This window comes from Giraffa tippelskirchi, chromosome 5 (assembly GCF_054371585.1).
Source record: "Giraffa tippelskirchi isolate mGirTip1 chromosome 5, T2T-mGirTip1v1.2.pri, whole genome shotgun sequence".
NCBI lineage: Eukaryota > Metazoa > Chordata > Mammalia > Artiodactyla > Giraffidae > Giraffa > Giraffa tippelskirchi.
Window position 1 is genome coordinate 98,422,392 of NC_137279.1, and position 23,607 is coordinate 98,445,998.

General features: G+C 37.4%; 1 protein-coding gene across 4 annotated transcripts in view; it reads left to right on the forward strand.

The window, feature by feature from the left end:
- Positions 1-23,011, forward strand: part of GOLPH3L (golgi phosphoprotein 3 like) — a 49,840-nt gene extending 26,829 nt beyond the window's left edge. For 2 of the 4 annotated variants that reach the window (XM_081487760.1, XM_081487759.1), the window contains 3 exons: positions 1,922-2,053; positions 3,222-3,336; positions 20,411-23,011. In XM_081487760.1, coding sequence (XP_081343886.1) covers positions 1,922-2,053; positions 3,222-3,336; positions 20,411-20,838 — 675 coding nt within the window. In that variant the 3' untranslated portion in view covers positions 20,839-23,011. The remainder of the gene's footprint in view (positions 1-1,921; positions 2,054-3,221; positions 3,337-20,410) is intronic. The other 2 variants (XM_081487763.1, XM_081487761.1) reach the window with 1 other exon arrangement.
- Positions 23,012-23,607: the final 596 nt, after the last annotated feature.

Sequence of the window (23,607 nt, forward strand, 5' to 3'; positions counted from 1 at the left end):
ACCACAAAGGAGATCTGAGATGCAAGAAGGAATGGTGAGCAAAGAATTTGGTAAGCATCTGAGTAAATCTAAATAAGTACTACCTGTATAAAATAATGATGTCTAATTTGTGAAGTAAAAGATACAATTAGGAAACATTAATATATTGATTTGTTTTAAAAATAAATTAGTATATTAATTTTAAATTAATTATCATGCATGTTAAAATTTCAAAGATAACTTCCTAAAGAAAAGAGAATGTTTAACTTCTAAATCAATAAAGAGGAAAACTGGATTTTTCGTGGCCATACCATTTGGCATGCAGGATCTTAGTTCCCTGCCAAGGATCGAATCCACACCTCCTGCCTTGGAAGCATGCAGTCTTAACCACTGGACCACCAGGAAAGTCCCTGGAATTTTTAAAAGCTGTTTTTCAAGGCTTTGCCACTTAGCTTTGTGACCTCTGTCATGTTACATAACCTCCATAAGCCTTAGTTTCCTCATCTTTAAAATGTGGATAATAGTAGAACCTCCCTTACAGGATTGTTGTGAAGATAGAGTCATATAATGCATGCAAAGAAGCTTAGCACAAATCTACAACATAGTTAAGTGTTCAATATATATTAGACATTACTGTTATGAATAGTGACTTAGTCTTGGTCATGCTTTAAAGCCATGCTAGAATCTGCCAACATCACACCCAGCCTCTCTCCAGTGAGAGAGAAAGCTATACCCAAAGATAGCTAAAAACTGTTACACAGTTCATAACTCTGATAGGTCTTCCTTGTGTTAATCACAACTCCTTGCTTAGAACCTTCAGAATTCAATATTGCCTTTCAGCAAAAAGTTCAGAACTTCAAGGCTTTCTACAGCCTTGCCCGACCAACTTGATCTCATGAGTTCTCTTTAAATCCTTGAGTTAAATCTCTAAACATATTTGAGGTCTCCTTCCTTAATGCTTTTGCTTAAAATGCCCTTTTGAAGAATAGGTAGAATTTGAATGACTTCCTTCATCTGGAAAACCCTCACTCTCTGCTAAATCCAACCTGTTCTTCAAATCCCAGCTCAAGTCCCTTAAGAGTTCTTGACTACTCTAGCCTGAAAGTAATTTATAATTTGAAAAAGTATCATCTAAACCGGGCTTTCTATAATAATTTATACCTGTCTCTTCTACTCCATTTTTCAATTGAGCCTTTATTTAAATTTTATATTGTCACAGAAAGCTTCCCTCAAGTTTGCAGGTCTTTCCAGCTACATTTTCAGATCCTTAAGATAGTGGCTATTAATTGTGTATCTTTGTATTCCCTGTTCCTCGGGAAGGGAAACTAACATGTGAGTGCCTACAATATGCCAGGTATTATACTAAATGGTTTCTTATATTGATAATATATATCTTACTTATTCTTCACAATAAACTTATATAGATATTAGTGCCCTCGTTTTACAGATGAGGACATTGCACTTGAGAAAGGTTAAGTAACATACCCAAGGCACTTAACTAGTCAGTGGCAGAGCTGGGTTTCTACTACACCGTCCATCAACATAGCTTGCAACTAATACATACCTTGGAGGTATAAAAGCTCAAATGGTATTCATCTTTCTACTTGACTTAATTTGTATCCCACTGTGAAATTTAGAATGTCATGGAAGCAAAGAAGCCAAAATTCTTCTCAAAAATTGAAATTTGGCATGCCAATTATTAACTTAACAGCCCAACCATAGGAATTCACAAAGAGCTTGAAGTTAGAAAGTCATACTTTGAGGGGAGGGAGTGGATTAAGGAAGTGAAAGATTTTTTTTCACTTATTCTGTATTTTGCCTTGAGTTCATGTAATGTGATGTGAAATGAATCACAGAACAAAATGGAACATTCTTTGGGTGCTTGCTGCAAGTCCATATCCCTTTCAGAACGTTCTTTCTTTTCTCTTTTCCCCTTTCATAGGGTTACACGTCTTTCTGGAATGACTGCATATCATCTGGCCTGCGAGGTGGCATCCTGATAGAGCTGGCCATGCGAGGTCGAATCTATCTAGAACCCCCCACCATGCGTAAGAAGCGACTGCTAGACAGAAAGGTAGAGCATCCTCCATGAATATCCTCTTATGAGAGGGCAGATACCAACAGTCTATTTTGGAAGAATAGGAAGATTTGAGACGTGAGACAATAAAAGTATCACTTATTCAGTTGTCCCATTGTCTAACAGGTTTAATTATCCTGTAGCAGAGAGAGAAATCTAAGTATCCATGGTCTAAAGGGTTATAAGAAGTTCATGGTTTTGTCTTCCCTTTTTATGCAGAAAAGTCACATCCAGGATGGTGTTGATTATTTTTCTGTATTTATCTATAGCTGTAATATTTTGAAACAGAGTATTATATAGTGAGGAAGTAAACATGTGGTTCAGATACAGTCTTAACTCTGGTCCACCTCAGATAACTTCAGTTTCCCTCCTTCCAATTATTTTGCAAGTCCTCTCTAGCATGAGTTATACCGCTCTGTCCATTTTCTTATTACTCATTTTTTCCACTCACAACTTCACTGTCATACTTAGCACTCTAGTGAAACTACATTCTTAGGTGTCACCAGCTAATTTTCAGTCTTCAATTTATTTTTCTCTTTTAACCTGTATGTGGAGTTTGACACTTTTGACTACCTCCTGTTTGAAACTTCCTCTCTTCTTGACCTTTGTTATATTACATCCTCTTGCTTCTCTAGTGGTACCCTATTTCCTTTACTTCTCCATTCCTTAATATCTAAATCTCAATTTATATCATTTTGTATCCTTTTAGAGATATCATTTACCTTTACAGCTTCATCTATCACCCTTATGGTATTAATTTTCAAATTTCTAGACCTGTCTTCTTTTTCCACCTCCAGGAACATAGTTAACTATTGTCCAGACATTTCAACTTGGCTATCCCATATCAGTTAAAACTAAGCTTCATCAATTTTACCTGAGTTTCCTATCTTTACTAATTGTTTCACAAGTTGGTTTTCCAGGCTCAAAGAGTTACTATTGAATGTTTTTTGTCCATTATCATTTATATCCAGTTTGCCACTGGGGCCCAGTTCAAATGTTAGTTTTATCTATCCATACTAGATTTTAAATTTCTTGAGGAAACAGAGACAATATATTATGCTGCTTTGCTTTTCCTATGACATTTAATGTATGTATAGCATATTCACTGATTTTAATTTGAATGAAGTAGATGAACCAGAGTCTCTTGTTTCTTCTTTTCTGAAAGGTACTGCTAAAGTCAGACAGCCCAACGGGTGATGTTTTACTGGATGAAACTCTCAAACACATCAAAGCAACTGAGCCCACAGAAACTGTCCAAACATGGATAGAGCTACTCACCGGTAAGATGATGCAGAATGATTTAAAAAATCTCACATTTTATAATCTTTACCCTACTCTTAAGGTTGGGAGAAGAAGTATAGAAATTCGGGGTGCTGAGTAAGATACATATATTTCACTGTTAAACTATACTAATAAGGGGCCAAAAAGGCATGATTAATCAATACATAAAGTTTTCCAAAGCTTCACCTTACCTCTGTGTACCTCATAAGCTCACAAGAAATTTTTTTAACATCTGTGTTGATGTGTAATTCACATACAGTTGTTGTATAATTCACATACAGGGTCATCATACAGTTGACCCATTAAAAGTATACAATTAAATGGATTTTAGTATATTCACACAGTTGTGCAACCATCATCACAACCTAAGTTTAGAACATTTTCATCATCCTCAGAATAAACCCTATTCTCACTAGCAGTTTTCCCCACATTTCCCAGCCCTCCTGCCCAGCTCCGACAACCACTAATCTACGTTCTATCTCTGTAGATTTGCCTATTCTGGATATTTCATATAAATGAAACTATACAACTTATGGTTTTTTGTGACTGACTTCCAAGGATAATATTTTCAAGGTTCATCCATGTTGTGGCATGTATCAGCACTTCATTCCTTTTTTCCTCAAAGGCAAGTTCAAAAACTTTAATATGAATAACTAAGCCTATGGCATAAAATTATAGGAGAATATTCCACAGGGCACTTTGAGGTCACAGCCATTGTCACCTTCTGGAATAGTTTTTTTAAATTGAAGTTTTTATTGAGACATTTGTATTGAGTTGGTCAAAAAGTTCGTTCAGTTTCTTCCATAACATCTTACAGAAAAACTCGAAGGAACTTTTTGGCCAACCCAATATATTGCCATGCAGTTGTAAGAATTAATACAGAGAGATACCTTTATATGCTTTGTCTAGAATCCCCCACTGGTAAAATTTCTCAAAATTTTAGTATATGATAATCAGGGTATTGAAATTGATATGATTCACCAATCTTGTTAGAATTTGCCTAGTTTTTTGTTTTGTTTTTTTGTTCTTTTTGGCTGCACCACGTGGCATGTGGAATCTTAGTTCCCCAACCAGGGATCAAACCCTGCCGCCTGCAGTGGAAGCACAGAGTCTTAACCATTGGACAGCCAGCGAAGTCACAGATTTCCCTAGTTTTAATTTGACTCTTTATTTCCAAATAATATTTCATTGGATGGTTATACTACTTTAGTTATTTATTTTATCAATTGATGGACATTTGAATTATTTCCTCTTTTTGACTAGTGTGAACATTCATAGACAAGTTTTTGTGTGGACATGTTTTCATTTGGGGGGGTATATAGTTAACTTTATTGTGGTAAAATATACATATTTATTATCTTAATCATAAGTGTACAATTCAGTGACATTAAAAACACAGTGTTGTATAACTATTACTTCTCTCTACACTCAAAGCTTTCTCATCATCCCAATATCCCTCTTCCTCCCTCTCCTCATTCCCTGGCAACTTCTTATCTACCTTCTGTCTCTATGAATTTACCTGATCTAAGTAACTCATGTAAGTGGAATTATACAGTATTTGTCCTTCTATGCCTGACTTACTTGAAAGCTAAGCATGTTTTCAAGGTCCATTCATCTTACAGCTTACATCAAAATCTCATTCATTTTTATGGTTGAGTAATATTCTGTTGTATGTGATATACCACATTTTGTTAATTTCATCTGTTAATGTACACTTGGGTGTTTCCATCTGTTGGCTATTGTGGGTAATGCTGCTGTGAACCTTGTTGTGCATGTATCTGATAAAGTCATTGCTTTCTATTCATTTGGATGTATACCTTGAAGTAGAATTATTGGGTCATGTGATAGTTCAATAGTTTGAGAAACTGCCAAACTGTTTTCTACAGAGGCTGCAGTCTTTGACATTCTTATCAGCCATGGTAAGATTCCAGTTTCTCTACATCCTCATTAGCGCTTGTTTTGTTTTGTTTTTAATTATAGCCATCCTAGTAGATACGAAGTGGTATATCATTGTGGTTTTGATTTGCATTTCCCTAATGATTAATGATGTTGAGCATCTTTTAATGGATGATTTATGTATCTTCTTTGGAGAAATGTCTATTCAGGTCCTTTGCTCATTTTTGAATTGGCTTCTGTTGTTGTTGTTGAGTTTTAGAAGCTCTTTCTATAGTCTCGACGGTAATCCCTTGTCAGATATATGATTTGTAAATATTTTCTCCCATTCTATAAGTTATCTCTTCACTTTATTGAGAGTAACTCTTGATGCACAAAAGTTATTAATTTTGATGAAGTCCAGTTTATTTGTTGCCTGGCTTTTGGTGTCATATCACTGAAATCTTTGCCAAATCTAATGTCATAAAGATTTTCCCAATGCTTTCTTCTAAGGGTTTTATAGTTTTAGTTCTTAAATTGGTTCTTTGATCCATTTTTACTTAATTTTTGAATATGATATAGAGGTTCAACTTCATTCTTTCGCATGTGGATATGAGGTTTCCCAGAACCATTTGTTAAAAATACCATTCTTTCCCCCTTGAATGGCCTTGGAAGTCTTGTTGAAAATCAGTTGACCATATCTGCCAAGCTTTATTTCTGGACTCTCTATTCTGTTATATTAACCTGTATATTTGTCCATGCTGTTTTACTTACTGTATCTTTGTAGTAAGTTCTGAAGTTGGAAAAGTATGAATCCACTAATTTTGTCCTTCTTTTTCAAAGTTGTTTTGGCTGTTCTGGGTCTTATGCAATTCTATATGAATTTGAGGATCAGCTTTTCCACTTGTGTGGAAAAGGCTGTTAGAATTTTATAGGGATTGGGTTGAACCTGTAGATCTTTTTGGGTGGTTATTGCCATTTTAACAGTGTTAAATCTTCCTGTCCATTAAAAGAGACTTAGGCTGTCTTTCCATTATTTAGGTCTTCTCTAATTTTCTTTCATCAGTTTTATAGTTTTCAGTGTACAAATCTTTCACCTCCCTGGTTAGACTTATTCCTAAATATTTAATTTTCTTACACACTGTTATAAATGGAATTGCTTTCTTAATTTCATTTTCAGATTATTCATTTCTGATACACAGAAACAACTGATTTTTGTGTTTTCATCTTGTACCCAGCAACTTAGCTGAGTCTATTAGCTCTAGTTGCTTTTTGTGTATTTGGGGGGATTTTCTATGTATAGGATCATGACATCTGCATACAGAGATAGTTGTAGTTTTTCCTTCCCAACTTAGATGCCTTTCATTTTTCTTTCTTATCTACTAGCTCTGGATAGAACTTCCTTAAATTGTTGAATAGCAGTGGTGAAAGCAGGCATCCTTGTCTTTCTTGTTCCTTGACTTTTGGGAGATCTTTCAGTCTTTTACCATTGATTATGATATTAACTGGAAGGCTTTCATGAATACTCTTTATCATATTGAGGAATTTTTCTTTTATTCCTAGTTTCCTGGAAGTTTTTATAATGAAAGGGTGTTCATTTTTGTCAGGTTACTTTTCTTTTTTTTTAATTGAAGGATAATTGCTTTACAGAATTTTGTTGGTTTCTAAGTTGCATTTCTGAATCAAGTGACATGGTCATGTGGGGTTTTTTTTAATTATATTAAATGATGTGTTATTGATACATTGTTTGATTTTTATTGAGATATAGTTGGCATAAATGTTACATTAGTTTCAGGTGTACATCATGTTGATTCAGTATTTATGTATATTGTGAAATAATCACCACAATAAGTCTAGTTAGCATCCATTATCACACGTAGTTTTTTTTTCTTGTGATGAGAACTTTTAAGATCTGTTTTCTTGAGTGCTTTGTCGCTTCAGTTGTGTCCAACTCTGTGCGACCCTATGGACTGTATGTAGCCCACCAGGCTCCTCTGTCAATGGAATTTTCCAGGCAAGAATACTGGAGTGGATTGCCATACCCTGCTCCAGGGGATCCTCACAACCCAAGGATCAAACCTGCATTGCTTATGTCTCCTGCATTGGCTGGCAGGTTCTTTACCACTAGTGCCACCTGGGAAGCCCATTTGAAAGTCTGTTTTCTTAGCAACTTTCAAATATATAATACAATGTTAGTAACTATAGTTACCATGCTATATATTACATCCTTAGGATTTATTTATTTTATAACTGAAATTTTGTGTCTTTTGATCTTCACACATTGTGGCATTCTTCCCCTTCCCATCCCTAGCAACTACCAATCTGTTCTCTGTATCTAAAATTTTGGAATTTTTTAGTTTCGTTTTAGATTCCAGATATAAGTGAGATCATACAGTATTTGTCTTTCTCTGTCTGACATATTTCACTTAGCATAATGCCCTCAAGGCCCATCCATGTTGTTATGAATAGCAAGATTTCCTCTTTTTATGGCTGATTAGTATTCCAATGTATGTATATGTGTGTGTGTGTATGTGTATGTTTGTGTGTGTGTATAACACATTTTCTTTATCTGTCCATCCATAATTGATATTTAAATTGCTTCCATGTCTTAGCTATTGTAAATAATGCTGCAGTGAACATGGGGTACATGTATCTTTTCAAGTTAGTGTTTTCATTTCTTTTGGAAAAATTCTCAGAAGTAGAATGACTAAATTATATGGTAGTTATCATTTTAAATTTGAGAAACTTCTATACTATTTTCTATAGTGACTGCACCAATTTACATTCTCACTAACAGTGCATGAGAGTTCCCTTTTCTCTATGTTCTTGCCAACATTTGTGGGGTTTTTTTTAATTTTTTAAATATTTAGATATTTATTTTTATTTATTTACTAATTTGGCTGCACTGGGTCTTAGTTGCAGCATGCAGGATCTTAACTGCGGCATGTGGCATCTAGTTCCCCAACCAAAGATCAAACTTGGGTCCCCTGCATTGGGAGGATGGAGTCTTAGCTACTGGACCACCTGAGAAGTCTCTATCTTTTTTAAATACTTTATATTATATATTGGAGTATAGCTGATTAATAATGTTGTGATAGTTTCAGGTGGCCACCGGGACTCAGCCAAACATATACATGTATCTGTTCTCTCCCAATCTCCCCTTCCATCCAGGCTGCCACATAACATTGAGCAGAGTTCCCTGAACACTTGTTATTTTTTATCTTTTTAATAATAACCATCCTAACAAGTGTGAAGTGATATCTCACTATAGTTTTGATTTGCAATTCCTTGATGATTACTAATATTGAGCACATTTTCATATGTCTTTTGGCCATTTGTATGTCTTCTTTTGAAAAACATCTATATAGATCCTTAGTCTCTTTTGAGTTTCTGTTACATTCCTGGGATAAATTTTACTTGATCATAGTGAATAATCCTTTTATCATGCTGTTGGATTAAGTTTGCTAATATTTTACTAAGGATTTTTAATCTACATTCATAAGACTTATTGGCCTATAACTTTCTTTTCTTGTGATGTCTTTATTTGGCCTTAGTATCAGGATAATCTTGCCTCACAGAATGAGTTAACATGTTCCTTCTTAAGATTTTTGGAAGACTTTGAGAAGGATTGGTGTTAATTCTTGTTTAAATGTAAGGTAGAATTCACTGATGAAGTCATCTGGCCCCAGACTTTTCATTGTTGGGAGGTTTTGATTTTTGATTACTGATTTCATCTTTTTATTTGCTATAAATCTGTTGAAATTTTCTGTTTCTTCATCAGTTTAGATAATTTAAATGTTTCAAGGAGTTTGTACATTTTTTCTAGGTTGTCTAATTTGTTGGCTTAACATTATTCATAATATTATTTTATAATCCTTTTTTTAATCCCTGCAAGGTCAATTGTAATGCCTCCACTCTCATTTCTGATTTTTAGTTGTTTCTATCTTTTTTTTATTTGGCAGTCTAGCTAAATGTTTGTGAATTTTGTTGATCGTTTCAAAGAAACAACTTTTAGTTTCTTTAATTTTGTTTGTTGTTTTTCTGATCTCTCTTTTTGTATATCTCTTCTCTGTTTCCTTCCTTCTATTAGCTTTGGGTTTATTTTGCTCTTCTTTTTCTAGTCCATTAAAGTATAAAGTTAGGAGATTGATTTTAGACTTTTTTAATTTAGGCATTTACAGCAGATTTCCCTCTGCTTTCACTGCATCCCATATACTTTCATATGTTGTGTTTTCATCCAATTCTAAATATTTTCTAATTTCCTTTGTGATTTCTTCTTTGACACATTGGTGTTTAAGCTTGTTTAATTTACACATATAGGCAAATCTTCATTTTTCTTCTTTTATTGATGTCTAATTTCATCCCACTGTGGTCAAAGAAGATACTTTGTATGATATCTGTCTTTTGAAATATATTGAGATTTATTTTATGGCCTAACACATGGTGTCTCCTGGAGAATGTGCCATGTAAATCTGAGAAGAACATGTATTCTGCGAGTAGAGTGATATAAAACTGTCTACTTCTGTCTATTCTGTCCATTTTGCTTCATGTATTTTGAGTCTGTTATTAGAAGTGTAAATATTTATAATTGTTTTATCTTCTTGTTGTACTGAACCTTTTATTAATATGTAATGTCTCTGTGTCTCTTTGTCTTGTATGATTTAAAGTCTATTTTGTCCAAAATTAGTATAGCCATCCCTTTTCTTTTTTGGTTACTATTTGAATGGAATATGTTTTTCCATTCATTTACTTTCAACCTGTCTGTGTCCTTTGATCTAAAGTGAGTCTCTCATAAACAGCATATAGTTGGATCATGTTTTTTAACCCATTCTGCCAATTTTTTCTTATGATTAAACAGTTTAATGTGTTTACATTTAGAGTAATTACTGATAAGAAGACACTTCTACCATTTTGCTATTTGTTTTCTATATGGTCTATAGATTTTTGTCCCTCATTTCCTGCATTACTATCTCCTTTTATGTTTGGTTGATTTTTTTTTTTTATAGTGAAACATTTTGATTCCCTTCTCATTTTCTTTAATGTATATTCTATAGACATTTTCTATGTTGCACCATGGGGATTACATTTTATATCTTAAAGTTATGACAACCTAATTTGAATTTATACCAACTTAACTTCAATAACACAAAAATTCTGATCCTATACAGCTCCATTCCACTCTCTGTTTTGATGTCACAGATTATACCTTTATAAATTGTGTGACCAATAATATAGGTTAATAATTGTTCTTTAATGCATCTGTCTTTTAAAGTATATAGAAAATAAAAAATAGAGTTACAAACCAAAATTAACTTTTATAGTTGTCCACGTATTTAACTTTTATTGGGTGTCTTTATTTCTTCATTACTGCTTCAAGTTACTTCTAGCTTCCCTTCATTTCAACCTGCAGTACTTTTTAGCTTTTCTTGCAGGGCAAGTCTAATGGTAACAACCTTCCTTAATTTTTATTTACATGGGAAAGTCTTAATTTCATTTTTCAAGGACACTTTTTCTGGATATAGAATTCTTAGGTGACAGATTTTTTTCTTTGAGCCCTTTGAGTATGTCAACCCACTGTCTTCTAGCCTCCAAAGTTTCTGATGAGAAGTCTGGTGATAATCTTATTGAAGATACTTTGTGTATGACAACTCACTTCTCTCTTTCTGCTTTTAAGATTATTATCTTTGTAAACTAAATTAATGCTGGAGAGGGTGTGGAGCAAAAAAAAAATCTTCCTACACTTGGTAGGAATGTAAATTGGTGCAGCCACTATGGAGAACAGTATGGAGTCTCCTTAAAAAACTAAAAATAGAGTTACATACAATCTGTCAATCATACTCCTAGGCATATATATCTGAGAAAATTCTAATTCAAAAAGATACATGCAACCCAGTGTTCATAGCAGCACTATTTACAATAGCCAAGACATGGAAGCAACCTGCTAAATGGATAAAGAAGATTTATATATATATATACACACATATATACACACACACACACCCATATATATATGAATATTACTCAGTCATGAAAAAGAATGAAATAATGCCATTTGCATCAATATGTATGGACCTAGAGATTATCGTATTAAGTGAAGTAACTCAGACAGAAAAAGACAAATACCATATGATATCACTTATATGTGGAATCTTTAAAAATGATACAAATGAACTATTTACAAAACAGAAATAGACTCATAGAAATAAAAAACAAACTTATGGTTACCAAAGTGGATAGCAGAGGTGGGGGGGTAGATAAATTAGGAGTTTGGGACTAACAGTTAGCTCAGCTGATAAAGAATCCACCTGCAATGCAGGAGACCCCGGTTCCATTCCTGGGTCAGGGAGATCTCCTGAGAGTGATAGGCTACCCACTCCAGTATTCATGGGTTTCCCTGATAGCTCAGACAGTAAAGAACTGCCTGCAGTATGGGAGAACTGGGTTTGATCCCTGGGTTGGGACGATCCCCTGGAGGAGGGCATGGCAACCCACTCCAGTATTTTTGCCTGGAGAATGCCCACGGAGAGAGGAGCCTGGCAGGCTACAGTCTGTGGGGTCACAAAGAGTTGGACACAACTTAGTGACTAAGCACAGCATATATAAAATAGGTAGACAATAGGGACCTACTGTATAGCACAGGGAACTATAGTCAGTAAATTATAATAACCTAGAATGGAAAAGAATCTAAAATGTGTGTGTGTGTGTGTGTGTGTGTGTATGAAAATCACTCAGTCGTGTCTGACTCTTTGCAACCCCATGGACTGTAGCCTGCCAGGCTCCTCTGTCCGTGGAATTCTCCAGGCAAGAATACTGGAGTGGGAAGCCATTCCCTTCTCCAGGGGATCTTCCCAACCCAGGGATCGAACCCAGGTCTCCTGCACTGCAGGTGTATTCTTTACCGTCTGAACCACCAGGGAAGCCCAAATATATGTGTGTGTAACTCAATCACTGTACTTACTGTACATCTAAAACTAACATAACATTGTAAATTAACTATACTTCAATTTAAAATTGGTTTTAAAAGATTGTTTATCTTTGGCTTTCAATACTTAGATTATAATGTATCTCGGATGTTTTAGTCAACATTGACCTCATTAAGTATCTTAGATTTGTGGATTCATGTCTTTCATGAAATTCGGACCATTTTCAGGTATTATTTTTTCAAATATTTTTCTGCCCTTTCTCTCTCTTCTCTGGGATTCCTACAATGAAAATACTAGTCCATTTGATGGTGTCTCAGAGGTTCCTTAGGCTCCATTCACTTTTTTTGTTGTTTTTCCCTAAACTTTATTACTTCAATTGTACTATCTTCAAATTTGCTAATTCTTCTGCCTGCTTAAATCTGTTTTTGAACCCATATAGTGTATTCTTCATTTTAGTTGTTGTATTTAAGCTCCAGATTTTCTTTTTGGTTCCTTTTTGTAATTTCTGTCTCTTTATTGGTATTCTAATTTTGTTCATCATTTTCCTATCTTTGTCCATGTCTTCCTTTAGCTATTTGCTAAAGAAATCATCATAAAGAAACATCTTTAAAACAGCTGTTTTCAAGTATTTGTCTAGTAAACTTGACATCTGGCCTTCCTCAAGTACAAATTTTGTCTTTTTCCTTTGTCCCTTTTAGTGGGACATACCTTTTCCTTTCACTGTATGCCTTGTAATTTTTTTGTTGTTGAAAGCTGAATATTGAAATCTTATAATACAGTAACTCTGGAAATCAGACTTTCCCCATTCCCCAGGTTTTGCTGAGTTGTTTGTTGTTATTTTGTTGATTGTATTAATGGTTTCTCTGTGTTGTAGATCCAACTGAGGTAAAAGCTTCAGATCTCAGGTCTTTTCCAAGGTTGTACTTCAGAGATTACATGTTTTCTTAAGCAAGCACAGTTTCTTTCTTAAATACTGTGTACATGCAGTTGTTTTTGAATGTTAAAAAAGCTTCTCTTTTAAATCGCCTGGAAGCTGCTTCAGCTGGTGGGGATTGGAACAGTGGCAGCCTTTAGCTGTATGTCAGCCATCAGAAGCTACAATCCATAACCAGAACACTGGTCCTGAGATTTCAAAGACAGGGTCCTTATTGCCCACCCTGACTCCAGCAAGCTACACCAGAACTACACATTTCTGTTGCCACAGCTACCTATCATGGGACTGGGGGCTGAGTAGTCACTGCTGCACTGAAGGCTGAAATTGGCTGAAATTGATATTGACCACAGTTTGCCAGCCTAGCTTCCCCTGAACCTACAAGTGTTTGTGGAAACTCAAGAGTTCCAAAAATAATTGTTTCAGGTAGATGCTACTAGTATAATTATTGTCTTGGTAGAGAGATGAATTTCTAATGCTTGTTGCCATTATCCCAGATGTAGTCTCTCAATGATTAACATTTTAAAGAACCTTATCAGCTATAATCACATGGACCCCAGCCTTGTCTAACTCAATGAAACTATGAGCCATGCCATGTAGGGCCACCCAAGACAGACAGCTCATGGTGGAGAGTTCTGACTAAACATGGTCCACTGGAGAAGGGAATGGCAAACCACTTCAGTATTCTTGCCTTGAGAACCCCATGCTGCTGTTGCTGCTAAGTCGCTTCAGTCGTGTCCGACTCTGTGCAACCCCATAGACGGCAGCCCACCAGGCTCTGCCGTCCCTGGGATTCTCCAGGCAAGAACACTGGAGTGGGTTGCCATTTCCTTCTCCAGTGCATGAAAGTTAAAAGTGAAAGTTAAGTCGCTCAGTTGTGTAGGACTCTTAGCAACCCTATAGACTATAGCCTACCAGGTTCCTCTGTCCATGGGATTTTCCAGGCAAGAGTACTGGAGTGGGGTGCCATTGCCTTCTCTGGAGAACCCCATGAACAGTATGAAGAGGCAAAAAGATAGGACACTGAAAGATGAACTCCCCAGGTCAGTAGATGCCCAGTATGCTACTGGAGATCAGTGGAGAAGTAACTCCAGAAAGAATGAAGAGACAGAGTCAAAGCAAAAACAATACCCAGTTGTGGATGTGACTGGTGATGGAAGTAAAGTCCTATGCTGTAAAGAGCAATACTGCATAGGAACCTGGAATGTTAGGTCCATGAATCAAGGCAAATTGGAAGTGGTCAAACAGGAGATGGCAAGAATGAACATCGACATTTTAGGAATCAGCGAACTAAAATGGACTGGAATGGGTGAATTTAACTCAGATGACCATTATATACACCATTGTAGGCAAGAATTCCTTGGAAGAAATGGAGTGGCCATCATAGTCAACAAGAGAGTCTGAAATGGATGCAGTCTCAAAAATGACAGAACGATCTCTTGTTTGTTTCCAAGGCAAACCATTCAATATCACAGTAATCTAAGTCTATGCCCTGACCAGTAATGCTGAAGAAGCTGAAGTTGAATGGTTCTATGAAGACCTACAAGACCTTCTAGAACTAACACCCAAAAAACATGTCCTTTTCATTATAGGGAACTGGAATGCAAAAGTAGAAAGTCAAGAGATATGTGGAGTAACAGTCCAATTTGGCATTGAAGTAGAAAACAAAGCAGGTCAGAGGCTAACAGAGTTTTGCCAAGAGTACACACTGGTTATAGCAAACACCTTCTTCCAACAAAACAAGAGAAGACTCTACACATGAACATCACCAGATGGTTAATACCGAAATCAGATTGATTATATTCTTTGCAGCCAAAGATGGAGAAACTCTATACAGTCGGCAAAAATAAGACTGGGAGCTGACTGTGGCTCAGGTCATGAACTCCTTATTGCCAAATTCAGACTTAAGTTGAAGAAAGTAGGGAAAACCACTAGACCATTCAGGTATGACCTAAATCAAATCTGTTACAATTATACAGTGGAAGTGACAAATAGATTCAAGGGATTAGATCTGATAGAGTGCCTGAAGAACTATGGACAGTTTGTGACATTGTATAGGAGGCAGTGATCAAGATGATCCCCAAGAAAAAGAAATGCAAAAAGGCAAAATGGTTGTCCAAGGAGGTGTTACAAATAGCTGAAAAGACGAGAAAAGCAAAGGAGAAAAGGAAAGATATACCCATTTGAATGCAGAGTTCCAAAGAATAGCAAGGAGAAATAAAGCCTTCCTCAGTGATCAATGCAAAGAAATAGAGGAAGACGGTAGAATGGGAAAGACTAGTGATCCCTTCAAGAAAATCAGAGATACCAAGGGAACATTTCATGCAAAGATGGGCACAATAGCCGGGCACGGTGGCGCGTGCCTGTAATCCCAGCTACTCGGGAGGCTGAGGCTGGAGGATCGCTTGAGCTCAGGAGTTCTGGGCTGCAGTGCGCTATGCCGATCGGGTGTCCGCACTAAGTTCGGCATCAATATGGTGACCTCCCGGGAGCGGGGGACCACCAGGTTCCCTAAGGAGGGGTGAACCGGCCCAGGTCGGAAAAGATGGGCACAATAAAGGACAGAAATGGTATGTACCTAACAGAAGCAGAAGATATTAAGAAGAGGTGGCAAGAATACACAGAAGAACTATACAAAAAAGATCTTCATGACCCAGATAACGACTATGCTGTGATCACTCACCTAGAGCCAAACATCCTGGAATGCAAAGTCAAGTAGGCCTTAGGAAGCATCACTACAAACAAAGCTAGTGGAGGTGACAGAATTCCCGTTGAGCTATTTCAAATCCTAAAAGACAATGCTGTGAAAGTGCTGCACTCAATATGCCAGCAAATTTGGAAAACTCAGCAGTGGCCACAGGACTGGAAAAGGTCAGTTTTCATTCCAGTTCCAAAAAAGGCAATGCCAAAAAATGTTCAAACTACTGCACAGTTGCACTCATCTCACGTGCTAGCAAAGTAATGCTCAAAATTCTCCAAGCCAGGCTTCAACAGTATGTGAACTGTGAACTTCCAGATGTTCAAGCTGGATTTAGAAAAGACAGAGGAACCAAAGATCAAATTGCTAACATCCATTGGATCATCGAAAAAGCAAGAGAGTTCCAGAAAAACATCTATTTCTGCTTTATTGACTATGCCAAAGCCTTTGACTGTGTGGATCACAACAAACTGTGGAAAATTTTTAAAGAGATGGAAATACCAGACCCATCTGCCTCCTGAGAAATCTGTTTGCAGATCAAGAAGCAACTGTTAGAACTGGACATAGAACAACAGACTGGTTCCAAATCAGGAAAGGAATACGTCAAGGCTGTATATTGTCACCCAACTCATTTAACTTAGATGCTGAGTACATCATGAGAAACCCTGGGCTGGATGAAGCACAAGCTGGAATCAAGATTGCTGGGAGAAATATCAGTAACCTTGGATATGCAGATGACACCACCCTTATGACAGAAAGCGAAGAAGGACTAAAGAGCCTCTTAATGAAAGTGAAAGAGGAGAGTGAAAAAGCTGGCTTAAAACTCAACATTCAGAAAACTAAGATCATGGCATCCGGTCCCATCACTTCATGGCAGATAGATGGGGAAACAATGAAAACAGTAACAGACTTTATTTTTGGGTCTCCAAAATCACTGCAGATGGTGACTGCAGCTATGAAATTAAAAGACGCTTGCTCCTTGGAAGAAAAGTTATGACCACCCTAGACAGCATATTAAAAAGCAAAGACATTACTTTGCCAACAAAGGTCTCTCTTGTCAGAGCTTTGGTTTTTCCAGTAGTCATGTGTGGATGTGAGAGTTGGACTATAAAGAAAGCTGAGCACCAAAGAATTGATGCTTTTGAACTGTGGTGTTGGAGAAGACTCTTGAAAGTCCCCTGGACTGCAAGGAGATCCAACCAGTCCATCCTAAAGGAAATCAGTCCTGAATATTCATTGGAAGGGCTGATGCTGAAGCTGAAACTCCAATACTTTGGCCACCTGATGGGAAGAACTGGTTCCTTTGAAAAGACACTGATGCTGGGAAAGATTGAAGGCGGGAAGGGGACAACAGAGGATGAAACGGTTGGATGGCATCACCAACTTGATGGACATGAGTTTGAGTAAGCTCTGGGAGTTGGTGATGGACAGGGAAGCCTGAGGTGCTGCAGTCCATGGGGTCGCAAAGAGTCGGACACAACTGAGCAACTGAACTAAACTCAACTGGTCAACTATATCCAGTTTGTCACTAGGGATTACTTCACATACTATTTTTATGTCCCCACTTTTACCCCATACTAGATTGTAAATTTAGGGACTGTTTTTCAATAGGGACTGTTTTACATTCCTACCACCAGTGTGTGAGAGTTTCAGTTCCTTCACATCCTCATCAATACTTGTTATTCTCTGTCTTTGTAATTTTATTTTAGCTATCCTAGGGATACATAGTGGTATCACATTGTGATTTTTATTTGCATTTCCCTAATGACTAATGATGTTGAGCATCTTTATATGTGCTTATTGGCCATTTGTATATCTTCTTTGGAGAATTGTCTGTTCAGATCCTTTGCCCATTTTTAAATTGGGTTTGCTTTCTACTATTGAGTTGTACTTTTAAAATATGTTCTAAATACAAATCTTTTCAGATACATGATTTGCAAAATTTTTCTCCAGTTCTATGGGTTGACTTCAGTTTCTTAATGGTATCCTTTGAAGTATAAGTTTTTTATTTTGATCCATTTCACCTAATCTTTTTTCTTTTGTTACGTGTAATTTTGCTGTAATTAAAATTGAAATAAAAATTTCAGTTGAAAATAAAAATAGTTTAACTTGTCTAATCCATATGCCTTTTATTTCTTTTTCTTACCAAATTACCCTGCCTAGAACCTTCAGTATGATGCTGAATAGGAATCATGAGAATGGACTTCCTTGTCTTATCCTTGATCTAAGATGACAACATCTTTCTCTATTAAGTATTATGCTAGCTGTGAGGTTTTCATAAATTCCTCTATGAAGTTCAGAAAGTTTCTGTCTATTCCTAGCTTATGGAGTGTCTTTATGATGTAAGAGTGTTGGATTTTATCAAATGCTTTTCTTTTGTGTATGGAGATGATCATTTGGTTTTTGCTTTTCATTTTATTGATTTTTGTACTTTAAATCAAACTTACATTTCTGTTTTAAGTCCCTCTTTATCATATCACGTAGTTTAGGCGTGGTGGTCTTTGTTTTTTTCCTTCAGCTGAGCCATACTGCTTGTAGGATATTAGTTCCCTGACCAGGGATTGAACCTATGCCCTTGGCAGTGAAAGTGCAGAGTCTTAGCACACCGGACCATCAGAGAGTTCCCTGTGTCTTTATTATATTGCTAGATTTCTTTGTGCATATTTTGTCCAGTATTTTTGTACCTATATACATAAGAGATACTGGTCTATAGTTTTCTTGTGAAGTTTTGTCTCATTTTAGTATCAGGGGAATACTTACTGTTAGGACTAAGGAAGTGTTCCCTCCTCTGCCTCTTCTTTTTTTTTTTTAAGTGTTTGTGAAGGATTGGCATTAATTCTCCATTAATGTTTGGTAGAATTACCAGAAAAGCTGTCTTGACCACACTTTTCTTTGTGGGAAGTTTTAAAGTTACTATTCAATCTATTTACTTGTTATGTGTGCTATGTTGCTCCAGTTGTGTCCGATTCTTTGCGATCCAGTGGACTATAGCCCACACGTTCCTCTGTCCATAGGATTTTCCACGAGAGAATACTAGAGTGGGTTGCCACGCCCTCCTCCAGGGGATCTTCCCAATCCAGGGATCAAATTTGCCTCTCTTATATCTGCATTGGCAGGTTGGTTCTTTACCACTAGCACCACCTAGGAAGGCTTTTACTTGTTATATGTGTGTGTGTATTAGTTGCTCAGTCATGTTTGACTCTTTGCAACCCCTTGGACTGTAGCCCTCCAAGCTCCTCTGTCCATGGAATTCTCTAGGCAAGAATACTGGGGCATTTGGGGAGGGGGGGTGCCATTCCCTTCTCCCCAGGGGATCTTCCCAACCCAGAGATAGAACCCAGGTCTCCTGCATTGAAGGCAGATTCTTTACTGTCTGAGCCACCAGGGCATTGTTTGTTACAGATCTATTCAAATTCCCTCTTTCTTGTTGAGTCAGTTTAGGTAATTGTATTTCAGGGAATTTGTCCATTCTTCTAGGTTGGCTTCCCTGGTAGCTCAGAGGTTAAAGCATCTGCCTCCAATGTGGGAGACCCGGGTTCAATCCCTGGGTTCGATCCCTGGGTCGGGAAGATCCCCTGGAGAAGGAAATGGCAACCCACTCCAGTATTCTTGCCTGGAGAATCCTATGGACGGAGGAGTCTGATAGGCTACAGTCCATGGGGTCGCAAAGAGTCGGACACGACTGAGCAACTTCACTTTTTCTAGGTTGTCTAAATTGTTGTCGTACTGTTTTCCATAGTATTCCTTATAACTCTTTTAATTTTTGTAAGTTTAGTAGTAATATCTCCTCTTTCATTCCTAATTTTAGTAGTTTTGAGTCTTCTCTTTTCCTTGGTCACTCTGGGTTTGTCAGTTTTTTTCATCATTTCATTGAACCAGAGTTTTACTTTACTGATTTTCTCTATTGTTTTCATTTTCTCTATTTCCTCTCTACTCTATTGTTTCCTTTATCCTGCTTTCTTTGAGTTTAGTATTATCTTCTTTTTCTAGTTTTTTAAAGTTAGAAGGTTAGGTTATTGATTTGACATCTTCTTTTCTAATACAAGACTTCCCTGCTGGTTCAGATGGTAAAGTATCCACCTGCAATGCGGAAGACCTGGGTTGGGAAGATCCCCTGGAGAAGGGAATGGCTTCCCACTCCAGTATTCTTGCCTGGAGAATTCCATGGACAGAGGAGCCTGGCAGGCTACAGTCCATGGGGCTGCAAAGAGTTGGACAGGACTGAGTGACTTTCACTTTTCTAATATAGCATTTGGATCATAAATTTCCCTCTTTGCACTGCTTTAAGCTACATCCCATAAGTTTTGGTATGTTCATTCATCTCAAAAGTATTTTTTAATTTTTTCTTGTGATTTCTTCTTTGACTCATTGGTTATTTCAGAGTGTGTCTTTAAATTTCCACATATCTTTTAATTTCCCAAATGTCTTTCTGTTATCAGTTTATAATTCCATTGTGATTGAATAGCATACTTTGTAATTTATTAATGCTTGTTTTATGGCCTAACATATGGTGTATCATGGAAAATGTTTCATATGCATTTGAGAAATATGTGCATTCTACTGTTATAGGGTAGAATATTCTATAGATGTCTTCTGAAGTCTAGTTGGTTTATAGTCTTGTTCAAGCATTCTATTTATTTTTCCCATAGGTGAGACCTGGAACCCTTTCAAATTACAGTACCAGCTGAGAAATGTAAGAGAGAGAATTGCAAAGAACCTAGTAGAGAAGGGTATTCTAACCACTGAGAAGCAGAATTTCCTCCTATTTGACATGACTACTCACCCAGTGACCAATACAACAGAGAAGCAACGACTAGTGAAAAAACTTCAAGATAGTGTCCTAGAGCGGTGGGTAAATGACCCTCAGCGTATGGACAAGCGAACACTAGCACTACTGGTGCTAGCCCACTCCTCCGATGTGCTAGAGAATGTCTTCTCCTCTCTGACAGATGACAAGTATGATATGGCAATGAATCGAGCCAAGGACCTAGTAGAACTGGACCCTGAGGTAGAAGGGACAAAGCACAGTGCCACAGAGATGATCTGGGCTGTGCTGGCAGCTTTTAATAAAGCGTAAAGCCAGCTGTTGGGTTTCTCCTTTTCCATTGCTGGCCAGTGACTATCAGAGACACCATCACCGAGTTTTGTGTGATGAGATGTTTTCCATCTTTTTTTTTTTCCTCTTGAATCAAATTTGTTATTTGGGGAAAGCAACTTCAGGGCTTCTCCGTAGACCTTGTCTCTTATAAGAAGGCTTTATATCTCCCTATACTTCCACTCCAGAGGTGAATAAATTGGGTGAACCAGCACTCACCCAGTAAACATTTTCTCTCATTTCTTGGGTCACTTCCATCCAGTGTGCTTTTGGATTATCAGGAATATCTCTGAGATTTGGATTTCTTTAGCCATAGAATGTGAATGAGATGTAGAGCAAACCATTTATCTCATTTTTTAAAGTTTGTTTTCTGTCTTAAATATATGTTTTCAGCCTATCTCTCAGGCTCTACTAAGTAATGTAGCTTATTGAAGTAACCATCTCTTTGAATAAGGGGCAATGGAAATAAAACTGATTTTTGGAGCAGATGGTCTCTGAGATATAAATGTATGTTCCACTAGTGATTTTCTCATCTTTCTTTTTCTACATTAATGAGAATATTTCAAATGTGATTACCTGGTTCTCACAGTCTTAGAACCATTAATATATTCTCTACTCTCTCTCAGCATTGCGCTACTCCATCATTCATTAGAACACAAATCTAAATTTTAAAAAAAATGTATCTCTCAACCAGCTCTTTTATGCAGTCACCAACACAATTTGCAAAGAAGGAAAGTGGCATCAGAATTTCCACTCTTTAGCCCATGACCATTATCTGGATTCCTCCAGGCTACTTGAAATGTCTCTACTCTGATTGAATTTAGGGAGTTGTAAATTTCAATTGCTGAATAGCACCATCCCGAGTCCAGACAATATATCTAAACTCTAGATCTTGTTCCCTGTTTTGGCTTCCTACATAAATTGATGTGTGTGCGTGCTCAGTTACATCAGTCATGTCCAATTCTTTGTGACGCTATGGACTGTAGCCTGCCAGGTTCTTCTGTCCATGGGATTCTCCAGGCAAGAATACTGGAGTGGGTTGCCATGCCCTCCTCCAGGGGATCTTCCCGACCCAGGAATGGAACCCGCATCTCTTAGTCTCCTGCATTGGCAGGTGGGTTCTTTTTTAGTTCTACCAGTTTATTGCTACGAACCCATCTCCCTCCACCCTCATGCACACATGCTCAGTCATGTAACCCCATGGACTGCAGCCCACCAGGCTCCTCTGTCCATGGCCTTTTCCAGGCAAGAATACTGGAGTGGGTTGCCATTTCCTTCTCCGGCAGGTGGGTTCTTTACCACTAGTGCCACCTATTCTGTGTATATTTAAAGGTCCTGGATGTAGTTTTATCTATATTTAATCCACAGATACCCTCCTAGTCATAGTCTTGTCTCAACACAACCCTTTGTCTGACTCATTCTCTAAAACATTTTTTAAGTCAGTAGTAAAAGCAAAGAGAAGCTTATTGAGAAAAATCGTATTCAGGAAGGCAATTTGATGTTAAAAGCATCCTATATAAAGTCCAGCATTTGGGACTATAAAGAGGACAGGCACCAAACTGTGCTAATCTCAAGCATTTGTTAATGCTGATACTTGAATGGATCTTGCCTCTTGACCACTACAGAGAAACAGTCTATCAAAGGGCTAATACAGATGACCCAGACCTGATACCAAATTTTCCTGATCAGAAGTAATTAAATGAATGATTATAACTTTCCCTCCTCTAAACTTGTCTAACCCCACAAAATTCCAACTCACTTAACTTTTTTTCACTTTAGGTTATCACTTAGGTGACTAAAGATAGAAAGTTTAAATGAAACAAATTCCTAAAAAATGTGAAGCTGAGTAGAGCTTCAGTCTGGCTCCCTAAAACTATAAAAACCAGTCCATGAGTGTCTCTACCTGACTTAGTTTTTCTCTCCATTTAAACAGTTTGTCACGAATTTAAACCAGGTTTTCCTGTGGAGAATTTCAGCTTGATTGGGAGAGTGCAAATTGAGTTCTTTCTGGCAACTCTTGGTCAGTGTTTATTTTTATATTGTATCTCATTAACAGGATGATGTCTTCAGTTTGAATCTGCATAATGTTCACTGCAAAACACCATTTAATGCATATGGCCTTTGCATTTCTGTATAATAAAGATCAATTATTGGCTCCCTGGTGTGTCTGTGCAGTTTTACAACTAAAGTTATTTTAACTGGAAATAACTTTTCATACAAGGCCAGTAACACTCCCCGCTTACACTAGGATACCAGCCTCTGTTTCACTCTGTGTGGAAAACTGTGTATGCATGCTCAGTTGCTAGGTCATGTCTGACTCTCTCTGAGCCATGGACTGTAGCCCGCAGGCTCCTCTGTTCATGGAATTTCCCAGGCAAGAATACTAGAGTGGGTTCCCATTTCTTCCTCCAAGGGATCTTCCTGATCCAGGGATTGAACCTGCGTCTCCTGCATTGGCAGGCAGATTCTTTACCACTGAGCCACCTGGACTCCCTTGTGGAAAATTAGGACTACACAAATATTAGTTATATATATACAATATATATATACACACATACTGGAGGGCTGCTGCTACTACTGCTAAGTCGCTTCAGTCGTGTACGACTCTGTGCGACCCCATAGACGGCACCCCACAAGGCTCCACCCTCCCTGGGATTCTCCAGGCAACAACACTGGAATGGGTTGCCATTTCCTTCTCCAATGCATGCAAGTAAAAAGTGAAAGTGAAGTCGCTCAGTTGTGTCCGACTCT